Source organism: Eutrigla gurnardus (assembly GCF_963514095.1).
Source record: "Eutrigla gurnardus genome assembly, chromosome: 11".
NCBI lineage: Eukaryota > Metazoa > Chordata > Actinopteri > Perciformes > Triglidae > Eutrigla > Eutrigla gurnardus.
Window position 1 is genome coordinate 23,979,898 of NC_139925.1, and position 12,724 is coordinate 23,992,621.

General features: G+C 42.8%; 1 protein-coding gene across 2 annotated transcripts in view; it reads right to left on the bottom strand.

Annotated features, from left to right (window-relative positions):
* Nucleotides 1–12,724, bottom strand: part of fancl (FA complementation group L) — a 28,537-nt gene that overhangs the window by 480 nt on the left and 15,333 nt on the right. For both annotated transcript variants that reach the window (XM_084021081.1, XM_084021082.1), the window contains 6 exons: nt 7,579–7,729; nt 7,373–7,456; nt 3,743–3,788; nt 2,540–2,621; nt 1,662–1,778; nt 54–125 (listed from right to left, as the gene is read on the bottom strand). In XM_084021081.1, the coding sequence (XP_083877207.1) occupies nt 54–125; nt 1,662–1,778; nt 2,540–2,621; nt 3,743–3,788; nt 7,373–7,456; nt 7,579–7,729 (552 nt within the window). The remainder of the gene's footprint in view (nt 1–53; nt 126–1,661; nt 1,779–2,539; nt 2,622–3,742; nt 3,789–7,372; nt 7,457–7,578; nt 7,730–12,724) is intronic.

The window sequence follows — 12,724 nt, forward strand, 5'->3', positions numbered from 1 at the left end:
TATGGAGTGTGCGGTGAAAGCTTTCTGAAGGCAGCCGTCAGTCACACACGTACCTTGTTGCAGTAAGGACACTCTCCGAAAACAATGTTGAAGCTCTGCCTGCTGGAGGGGAGCGCTCGCAGCCACTGAATCACACAGACAGACAAGAAAAGAAAGATCCCAGTGTTAAGTGATTTTTTTATTTTCTCCATTGTACACGTATTACTGCATACTTTAAAAAAGGTACATTCCAGATGATCCAACACACTGAAGCATGTGAATGACTTGTATGTGGCCTTCCTGACACTTTCTCTGGGCTTTACACAGAGAACCAGCACAGCACTGAGGTAGTTATCCAACATCAGGTGATCAACTCACCCCAGTTTTCACGTTAAACACCACAGTCACACAATAATACGAACCAACTGAGACCAGCGAGGAGGGAAATGAGTGCAGTTGAAGAAAACGTAGATGGATCGATGAGCAGGCAAAGTGATACTAAAGAGGTAAAGTCCTCTAAATACAGCCTACACTATACATATAAACCTTTAGTAGGCTAGAACAGGCTGCTCTCCCTGCTGGTACTGAGGAGGAGCACTACAAATACTTTTAAAAATACAATTCATGACAGTGTCTACACAAGGCTGTTGAATGAAGGATGGGGCGTGGTCTTGAGGGCTATGACACGTGTAATAAATAAAGGGTGTTGCTCAGGGGTTCTCTGACACATTTTTTTTTGGCTTAGTCTGAATAGATGATGACCAAGCGGCAAACTGCTGAGAAATGAACCCAAAACTGCAGTCCCTCAAATGGCCACTTGAGGTTGGCTTCTTCCCCCATGAGCTCCATGTTGAAATGACTAACTTAACAGCAGAAATACACATGTTTACAGCCTGGCTGGAACCGAAAAGGGTTTTGGTGTCTTCAGCCCGACTGTACATCGGGTGAATTTATTTAAGTTATAGCTTATAGTTATGCATGATTAGGTGGGTGCCACACAAGGTGTCGCTAGCTCCTTGAGTCCATGGTGGTGACCAATTTGTTTACCGTCTTTTATGAAGTATCTAATCTATTGGGGGTGGGAATCAAAGAGTAACTCAAGATACGATAATATCACAATATTTTGCCCACGTTAGTGATGATATCACGGTACGCGATACACCGTAAACTGTGTTTATTCACTGCATTGTGGTGTCAGATTCACAGAATTTGTCAACCGAGATTAAACAATGTATGACAAAGTGCAAAGTCTAAGCTTAGTCGCCAAAAGGAGTCATGAAGTAGTGACTCAGAGGCAAAATGGTAACATTCTTACTGCATCAGTGAATAGTGCCTGCATATTTTAATGACAAAAAAAAAAACATACAAAACTATATACATATATATTGAATTGATTTTTAAAATGTTTAAACATTTGGGGGTAACTGCCACACTATCCTTACAGGACACCTGGAGTATTATTATTATTATCAATTTGTACTTGGTATCGGGGCATCCCTATTATTTGCCATGAGATATTTTTGCTCTCAAACCTATTTTGTTTGATAAATAATATAATATAATAATAAATAAGGAACCATTCAGTTCCATAACTATAACTATGGAGGAAATGTATGGATGCTCCTCACACAGCCCTGTGTGCATGTGTGTGTGTGTGTGTGTGTGTGTGTGTGTGTCCATACCTCATACAGACAGGCCTGGTGGAAGGGCTGGCCACAGCGAGGGTCATTACACACCTGATCAGGGATTGCAGCTTGGAGCCGATAGGAGTAACAGATGCCACACTCCACGCTGAAGCTCTACACACAATCAGATCAACATTCAGCACGTACACTATGGCAACAGATGCTTAAGATTTGGGCCGGTCCTCTGTAACCACTTAGTGTTAAACAACCTCCTAGTTAAAACTCCAGTGCCAACATCACCCTGCAACACCCTGAACTTCCCCACCGTCACACGCTCACTTCTCTCTCGTTTGCATTTTCGGCATAATGAGAAGCTTTTTTTCTGGAGCTATCCATTAAGAGAGAGGATGGCAGGTAGGTAAAAAAAAAAAAAAATCAACATCTGGTCAACTCAACTTTTTTGCACTCCTCTGAATGTTAATGAAGCTGAGGCATTAATCACTGAGGCGACAGTGGATAAACACGACGCTCTTTTAACCCATCTGCAGAGGGGAGGGGAAAGAACGAGTGTTTAAAAAAAAAAGATAAATGGTTTTGCGTGATTAAAGCGATTTGATAGTGCATAGAATTCTGCCATCTTTGTTATTCTAATGATCTTGTCTGTAAACAACCCAATTAAAGGAGAATTTGTGCCCACCTCATGGAAAACAAAATGCAGAGGGAAAGGGAAAAATGGAAATAAACAGAAAAATAGACACGAGTGTGTGTCCGCCCCCTTATAACTTGAAGCTCAAACAGGAGTATGCATGCATAGATGTGCACACACACACACACACACACGCACACACACACAGACACACACACACACACACCCTGAGGTTATCGTGATGGGAACGGACATGTTTGAAATGGAAAGGGGCAACTGTGTCACATACAGATTTTTCGTGGGTGGCAGGTGACGGGAATTCGATCTCCAAAACATCCTGGAGGTTGTGCAAGACGCTGGAGTCCGGGTTCCTGCCAGCAGACCACAGACAGCTCCTTCACACACTAATTAACCACATGCAAATGAGCCTGCAAAGACACTGGGGGATGATTAGGAGACTTTCACCATTGGTAGAAAAAAGATATTTCTGTCGCTTCAAACGGAAGACTGGTGGTGGGAGATTCTCCTTCAGACACGTCATCCCCACATGACCCGTCTGAAGCTACAAAGCCGGTGTGTTCGGTACCAGGATGGAACGGTACATTAGTGATGGAACGTAGCTAAGTTAGCTCGCTGGCTAGCAAGCCAAGCTAACGGCTGTTAAACCAGATGATACGATGACAAACTGAGACTTTCTGGATTTTAACAATTATCTTTTAAACTGACAAACATCAGATGTGGAATTCATGGTTCAATTAAAACTGGATCAAAAATGATGATTATCATTATTATTATTATTAAGTACCGTACGTATTTATTTTGAAATAATGTAAAAATTAAACAGGAAGGGGCGGGACTTTTCTATACTATGACAGACAGACAGCTGATATAATTTCTCATGGGGTACCACAATGACATGTGGTGGGGTTTTTTGTGACATACTATACCATGACATGTTTTATGAATTTGTATGGTAACTTTTCGATGACATGACATTTTAGTCACGGTATATTATGAAATATATATAAAATATTAAAAACATATAATATATACAATTTTACATGAATTTCTACATTTTTTGACATACTATACTTTTCTCACATTTTATGAATGGTTTATGGCATACTGTACTGTGACTTTTTGTTTATTTATTTATTTGATTGATCTAATATATATATATATATATATATATATATATATATATATATATATATATATATATATATATATATATCTCCTAATATGATGACAGACATTTGAAGCTTCATTGAAAAAACCTCCATACAATCCTTGAATGTAAGAAAACCCCAAACAGATTACTGTTCACAACATACACAATCTTGAATATGTCATTTTGTTGATTTTAAATTACAGCTTGAAAGCATTTGGACAGAAAATATTGATTATAAATTGTAAAATAATAATATGATCATTATATCATCAATTATATTGTATAAATCTCAGTCCAAACCCAATGTAAAAAAAATCTTACCACAAGTGCATGTTGGCATTCAGCTTGTTCCTCAGCGGAGTCACCACTGAAACAACACAAGAGAGGGTATTATTTGGTGTTGGAGTAAACTGAACTTCTAATAAAGGCCTTGAATTTAAATCAATTTATATTATATTAGTATATAAACCCTCAGAAAATTAGGTTGAACAAAAAACAACAACATTCAACCACACGTCCGTTCTCTCCAGTCGGCTGCGTCACCACAGACGTGAACCATCACTGCTTCTGTTCCACAGGGAGCTTCGTCTGCTCGCGCCGCTCATCACTTTCACTATTTGTTATTCCTACATGCAAAAAGCAATATTTCTACGCGACCCCTCGTATTTGAGGGTCGCTGCCTGCCTCCCGTCTTTGTGGCTGAAGTGTGTATGTGTTTAATATCTTTTCAGTTGCATTGCTAGGCAACAGGCTAGCGGTTGTGTGACCTTGGGGTTTACAGAAACAATGGCCGACAATTGACGGGGATTTAAATAGAAAGCTGAAGCTGGAAGGCTGGCTCCGTGTTGTCGGCGTGGCGAGAATGAAAACTTGCCTTTGTGGAAGCAAGTCTTCTGACATGACGACGGACAACACAAGCGGACTGAAGTCCAGACGTGTGGAGATCAATGAAAAAGCAGGCGATTCCTTTTACCGCCCGTTCTGATCGGAATCAGAGCTGGCAAAGGCTCAAGTTGTACTTTATTGGCTGTGCTGATCCTCTGCTGGCAGATGATTCTGTGAAAACAGGCGTCTGACTGCAGTGATCTGGGCTGATGAAGAGGCTAAGGACCCAGTCAGTCCTGTTAGCGATGAAGCAATCAATCAATTCATTGATTCCCCCATTATTTTGATTTAGTGTTTGACTCATCTAAGAAAACATGTCAAATGTGAACATGTTTTAGCTCCTCAAATGTGAGGCTGCTTCTCACTTCTCTCTTTGACCAATGGAGGGGGATATATTTTGATCAAACAAGGAGTGTGAAGATAGGAAATATTATGTGGCATTTTTTCAGTATTTTCTGATATATATTCAAATTAAATAAACAATAAAATCTATTAATCAATTAGGTTAAGTGAAGCGGGATTTTTCACAATGCAACCTTATGGTGTCACACCAACATATCAAAGGTCAACATTTCTGTTCCAATTCATTTCAATGGAATTGCAGCGATTCGTGGAGAAGCGCTGGAATGTTGGCCCACTTTTTGAGTTGACTTTTAGTGAAGCGTTTGCCTTTCCACTGGTATATTTTCATGATGCATCTCGTAGATGATCATCGAGTATTGTGATATCATTGTCATCGTGGTCAAAATATAGTGATATTTTCGTACCGTGAGTTGCTCTATATCGCACATGGAACCAAAATTCTGGAGCGCCAGTTTTAGCCCTAAAGTTGAATTAATCTCAATAATGTGTGTCCAACTGTATTCCGACACTGAAGTGAGATCCAGCTGTGGAAACACTTCCTGGTGAAATGAACATGAACCTCAGACATGACTAGGGTTGGGCATCATTTGGATTTTACCGATTCCGATCCCGATCCCGATCCTCTGTTTCGATTCCTGTTCTAAACGATTCTCGATTCCGATTCTTTGAGGTGCAGGTCAACAGGTCCAGTGTTGCCACAGTTACTTTGAAAAGTAGTACTCTTGACTTCACTTAACTTAAATAATTGTTTGCATATTGTAATGGCAGTAACATCAGGAATGAACATTTTATGAATATTGAACCGGCATTAGAGCAGCCAGGAGTGTTTTTTATGGAACAAAGGATGAACACAGTCCTAAAGTAAGAGCGGCGTGATGACTAAGGGAGGGGGCGGGGCCAGCAAGCAGCGAGACATTTCTCCACTAAACACTCAAGAGAGACTCCGCTCGCATTTCAGCACAGACTGAGTTAGCAGGAGCTCCGTGAAATCGAGAACTCGTCTTGTTTATTCACACGCTGCGCCTTTTCACCGTCACCGGGCGGGACCTGCTCTTTTAATGTGGTCGTGCCATGCTGTGACTCTAAATGTTTTTTCAAGTTTGACGTTGTATTCTTGAAAGTAGACAACACTTTGTTGTTAACACAGAGTGTACAACGAACCTTTATGTTGCCATCTTTTGCTGAGATGAAGTCGAAATAACGCTTGTATTTCCAGCTGGAAAATGCGTATCTCTCCCCCTCCATTGTTTACGTTTCTGCCGGTATAGCCAACTACACGCGACCGTCCGTGAAGGTGTCGGCTAACATACGTCACCCCCGAGACGCACGAAGAAAGCAAATCTTTTATTATTACTGACAAAAATAGTAACGCGCCGTGTATTTGGATAAGTAACTTTAATCTGACTACTGGTTTGGCAATAGTAGCGCGTTAGACTACTTGTTACTGATCGTTCTATCGCGGAGTCTCTGCACGCCGGGCGGAGTAATATAAACAAACTAGTGCGGACGTTTAAGAACCGAAAAAAAAGGATCGCAATTCCAACAGCTTCTTAACGGTTCCGGAACCGGAGGTTAGGAACCGGTTCCTATTTGGAACCGGATCTCGATGCCCAACCCTAGACATGACGCTATCACTCAAGCCCCTTTTACACAGACGGTTCCGCTGTAATGGCGGAAAGGTGAGTCAAAATGCCGTGAACCGGAGCGTTTAGATACTTTGTTTGTCTGCGTTTAGATAGCACGTGTACACGTTAAATCCGCCGGCGGCATGTTGCCCTGGTAACGCGTCTTCACTACGTCTCAGCTTTTCCGCCTCGGGTGCTCGGAGTGTTTTTGGATTGAACGCCGTTTCATCTTTCCTCTGATGCGGCCCTGTGACGACCTCCGTTGGCGTCTTAGAGGCGGAATATTCTGTTATGTTAATAATGGCGGAATACTCGCGCAACGAGAAGGCCGTCTACAAGGGGCTTCAGTTAGTGGCGGGAGACAAAGAGCGAGTCCTTCCCCCGGTGTTCAGCAGCATCCAACCAAGTAACTAATGTATACGTGCGACCACACCGGTGGTAGACAATACAGATGGAAGCCTTTGGTCAAATTGCTCCAGCTCCACAAGGATGTGCCTTCACATGAGCATTTTAGTGTGGGCACGCCTCGATAAACCAACATAAGCTACAGCCAAGTTCAGGATCATCAACAGGTCAGAGGCTTATGATGGAACATTACAGAAACAGAAATACTTTGAGGCCCAGGAGGCAGTTTGGCTTTTTGGACAATATACCAAAACTTGATTGCCTTAACTGTTAAATAATTATGTTGAACTGTTGAATGTTAATTTTCCCTATTATACTAAAAACATACTGAACCGTGAGCCCAAAACCAAGGTTTATACCAAACCATGAATGTGTATGTTTGCTAGATTAACAGCATTTAAAAGGATTTATTTGTAGTTTATATCATTTCACTCATTGGTTTGTTAAATACTTCCTGTTTGTCTGCGCTCCATTGGTGACCGTGCTCCCCTGCCAATCCTAAGGACCTGAACAAACTATTTATCCACAAACCTCATGGCCGCCTGATAGCTGTGTACTAATGAGGAGAGGCTTTCACAGGCTATAATACAGTGTGTCAGTTTTGGATGTGTAATAATGCACATTTACTGTCTGAAAGCACACTGTGCTGCCATGTCTCTGGGGTCCTACCCACCATGCTCGGCTCCCAGCAGGCAGCACTCCGGCAGCATCTTAGGGTGTCTGGGATCCACCTCCACTTTGATGGATAAGTTATTTCCTGCACACACAGACACGGATGTGCAATTACATGTGTTATGGATTGATCAGTTTTTCTGTGATATATATATATATAAACTGTGTGACTTTTTTTGACGGTGCAGATCTTCCTTTATACAGTACCGATGGCGATGCGCCTCATGGTGTCGGACCGCCTGGGGTTTTCCGGCTCTAGAATCCAGGTCTTGCTGTCAATCTCATCCAGGACGTCCCAGAACTCGGTCAGAGACTCTAAAACCAGGAGAAACTGGCTGTGGAGTTGGTCCAGAGAACTCTAACAAACCAGACCAGAACAAAGGGACAAGGAACCTTGAAAAGGTGACATTTCTGTGACAACTTCTTGTTAACGTTTACAAAGGAGCAACAGAAAGTCTCCTGACTGGAACCATTACAAACTGGCGTGGGATTCATACAGCCCAGGGCCACCCAGAAAATCATCAATCTACTGAGCGTCAGTGATATTGGTGACAAGAGGTGCCTGCAAAGAGCCCAAATATTAGAAGTCATTAGAAGTTGCTGTCTGGCTAGTGCGGTTTGGTCCAGTCCGGCTGCCAGACCTGAAGCCTGACGACATCGATTTTCATGCGATATGATCGCTTGATCTCCTGGGTTAGGAATCCAGTACAGTACGCATTAAAACAATACGTTCAATTATTTCAATAACATAAAAATACCACGTTGAGAAGCTCTACATTTCTGTGTTTGATGATTTGACACACACACATGCGTGCATGCATGTGCACACATTCACACACGAGAATGGGTGTCTGATGGAGGTGTCGGAGACCAATACAGATGGAATGAGAGGGAAAAAATTAGGGGGAAAAAAATGAACCAAAAATTATGGGTCATTGTGCCAGCACAGTGCACACAATTAAGCATCGTCCAGGTGCTGAGAGCCACAGCAATTACAGACCAATTAATGCCAGTGGCATGATTACGGTTACAGCTCAGGATAACTACGCTCAGCCCAGTTCATAAAGGAGAAGAAGAAAAGGAAGGAGAGCTTGTAATTGAATTTCTGTTGTATCTGTGAGAGGAACATGAGTGATAGCGGGAGGCTGGAAGAAAGTATGAAAGCCACTGAAGCCGAGCTGAGATTTGCTACCTGGCCATCTCAATCAGCCTGCTTTATCTATTTATGCTATCTCTGACTGACCTCAATTTAGCTCTTGAAAAGCAGGGAGGCAGAAAGAATTCCCTCCTCCTCTTTATATGGATGAATTTTAAAAGGTGTGAAATTCAATATTCAGAGCATTACTATGGCTATTTGCTATGTGAAAATACAGTGTAGTGATGTCTACCAGAGCAGAGAGAGAAGGTGCTCTCCCTCTGTGTGTGTTGTTATCAAATCATGAATATATCATCCATATAACTATAGTCTACAGTATGTAAAGATATAGTAGAATAGTGTCTACCACAGCAGAGAGAGAAGGTCAGACAACATATGACTTGGTCTATGCCAGTATTTATGGAAATCTACATGTATTCACTATATGTGTGGTGAAATAAAACAATTCAACAATATGTTTGACTGGGTGTCCACCTCTACGCTTCGTACACTGCCACAATATTGTCTTTTTTGCTGCAAGGAAGAGCTGCTTTTGAGATGGGAACTAAGTGATGTCAGAGTCATATGTGAAAACAACGCGATGCGATTGTGACCGACTGTGGTCATTTTCTCATTGTTCTTTTGAGACGGCCATGTTGGTCATGACTGTTTAATGGGACTATCTTGACTATGTATTGATAATGCATCGTGTTTGTTTCAGAATTAGGGATGTCAGTTTTACATTTTGCTTTCAATAGCTGAATAGTAAAACAAGAGATATCCATTAAATGTTTTCATTAAGTGAACGTTACGTAAACAGAGAACACACCTCCCAACTGTGAGGATGTAACCACATGAAGATGGCTTAGTTATACTTCCTACCTGCTTCTGGTTCTTTTTAAAAACACGTTTTATATTGGGATATTCACTGGAAGTACATACAATATAGCCAGGATGGAACTTTCAGACAATCTTTGTCCTTAAACATCCTACTAAACATCAAAAAACACAAAGTACTTATACTTAGAAGTAAAATTAAAAATAAATATCAGCTCAAACTGTACATGACCAGTGCTGTACATTTGAGTTGTTTAACATCTTTATTCCAAGAAAGAAATCAATGAAAGTTTGATATGTTTATCATTAACCAGTTAAATCATGTATCCAGGAAAAATCGTAGTAGTAGTAGCAGTAGTAGTAGTAACAGTAGTAGGAGTAGTAGTTGTAGTACTTTTGTCCTTTACTGTTGAACAATGACTCACAAAATGAATAGTAGATAAGTAGATTGGCCGATAATGAAGACCATAGGTTGTAGGTGCATATTGGATGTTTCATACCTTCAAGGGATATTTAGAGTCCCACATATTGATACGATCCCAGAAACCTACACAAACACAAGCAGGACTGTGGGTGAAGCCATGGTGTCCACACTCACCTTTTTATTCACACTCAAACCTCCAGTCCTTAATTCATGCTGTTTTTGGTTGTTAAAAAAAATCACCTTTATATAGTCTGCTAGCACAAAGGACACACACACACACACCACACACACACACACACCACACACACACCACACACACACCACACACACACCACACACACACACACACACACACACACACACACACACACACACACACACACACACACACACACACACACACACACACACACACACACACACACACACACACACACACACACACACACACACACACACACACTCTTCCCGTTCTAGTTTCACACAAATGCACAGAGTGGCATGTCTTGGCCCTGCAACAGAGCAGGCAATAATTACTCATTCAAATGAACATGTCAGGTCTGCCGACAGACAGGCCCTTCCCCCCGCAACACACACACACACACACACACACACACACACACACAGACACACACTTGGCACAGATGCAAGCACATGCACACACAAATATACACACACACATACGCACACTTCATGTTGCAGTGTGGGAGAGATCCATCAACAGCCCAGCAGGCAGACAGGCTCCATACGGTAGCGCTGTTCTAAGCTGGTCCTCACTGTACGCCTGCCATGTATCAGCTCAACGACACACACACACGCACGCACACACGCACGCACACGCACGCACGCACGCACGCACGCACACGCACGCACGCACGCCCGCACGCACGCACGCACGCACGCACGCACGCAATACTGCTCAGACATGTAGCAGTACCTTTTATGACAGACAAAGTGAATGAGAAACACAAGGTATCTGTGTGTGTGTGTGTGTGTGTGTGTGTGTGTGTGTGTGTGTGCGTGCTAGTGAGGAAGTGACACACAGACTCAGCGGCAGAGACAGAAATGAAAAGCAGAGCCAGAGTGAAAGAAGCAAAGACGGCAAACAACAATAACAAGGATGCAAAGAGACACAAAGAGCCCACAGCTGCTTTTACATCAAAACAGTTTTATGCCAATTATAGTGGATTCAATCTGAGGGGCCGAAGGAGAGAACGTCTTCAGAAAGCAGGTGGAGAAGTGTTTTGTCAAATTATGCAACGGGTAGCACGGTAAATGGTAAATGGACCTGCATTTATAGAGCACTTTTTTTGCTCACTAGCAACTCGAAGCGCTTCACACTACATCCAGTCTACGCGTACACGCGCACACGCGCTATGGCGTCAGAATCGTTTCATATTACTTGCGCAACTATCAACTGAACGCGTCACACCCGCGTGCTTTGACGCCTGTGCAGCACACAGCGCCTGACGTGTAATGTAGTTTCCTCATTGACTTATAATGGTCACGCGTTCACGCGTGATGGCTGCTGCACGCCTGTGATCACATTACGCAGAGTAACTACGCGTAACATTCATGCGTTTTTTAGCGAACGCACGCATTAACGCTCGCATGAAGATAATTGAACATTTTTGTCAGGCGCTCACATGTACGCGGAAACGACGTGCGCAGACTCTGTCACGCGTAACAAGAAGCTGCGTACATATGAAGCAGCGTGCACACGTCTGTCTGTCACTGTTTGACAAATGTTGTTACGCGTTCACACGCACGTGCGGTCGCAGATTCTGATGCTGCGCGGCCGGAATTGATCTGCTGTGCGCACCTACTCCGCGTAACATGAGCGTGTAATGTAGTTGCCTCCCCTGGTTGACTGAAATGAACAGGCCAACTACATTACGCGTTCAAGTTACGCGGAGTAGGTGCGCACAGCAGATCAATTCCGGCCGCGCAGCATCAGAATCTGCGACCGCACGTGCGTGTGAACGCGTAACAACATTTGTCAAACAGTGACAGACAGACGTGCGCACGCTGCTTCATATGTACGCAGCTTCTTGTTACGCGTGACATACAACCACACACACAACCACACACACAACCACAACCACAACCACACACACACACAACCACACACAACCACACACAACCACACACACACACACACACACACACACACACACACACACACACACACACACACACACACACACACACACACACACACACACACACACACACACACACACACACACACACACACACACACACACACACACACACACACACACACACTAACTGCCAAACTTCCGATTGGAGGACCTCGCTCTACCTCTGACCCACAGCCCCCCCACCCCCACCGGATGCGTCACATGTGTTTGTGTAGCCCTTAATCACTGTTTCAGCCTGAATACTGTCACATTTGCAGCTCGAGGAAAATGAAATATCAAAAATATCAAACATCTGGCAAACCAGTAATGAAACGGACTTGGTATATTCTAATAATGTCATGACGTAGCAGCTGTGTGACCTTTCACAAACACACTATGTGGCGATGATAGGATTTCACATCGTTATTTACTGACATGGAACTTACAGGTCATAAAGGATCGTTTAGACCAGGTTGTCTGATCATTGATGAATAAATCACGAAGCAGCTTAGAGTTTTGGTTCATATCGGTGGTGTCGGGGCATCATTGAGATCATTAGGTTGATAAAAGTGTGGGTTGGCCCATCTGAGTAAGATGTGCTTCATAGTGTTTCTCAAACCATCCCAACCAATCAATATCTATAGCCTCCAAATCTGGAGAAGAGCCATAAATGAACGTTCCTGACCATTTTACTCCTGTTTCCACATCATCTCATATTCTCTCGATTAGATAAACCAGCAATTTCATAGACGCTCTTCAAAATCACAACCTTGTCTTATGCATGTTGTTGAACGAATACACTCACGTTCACTT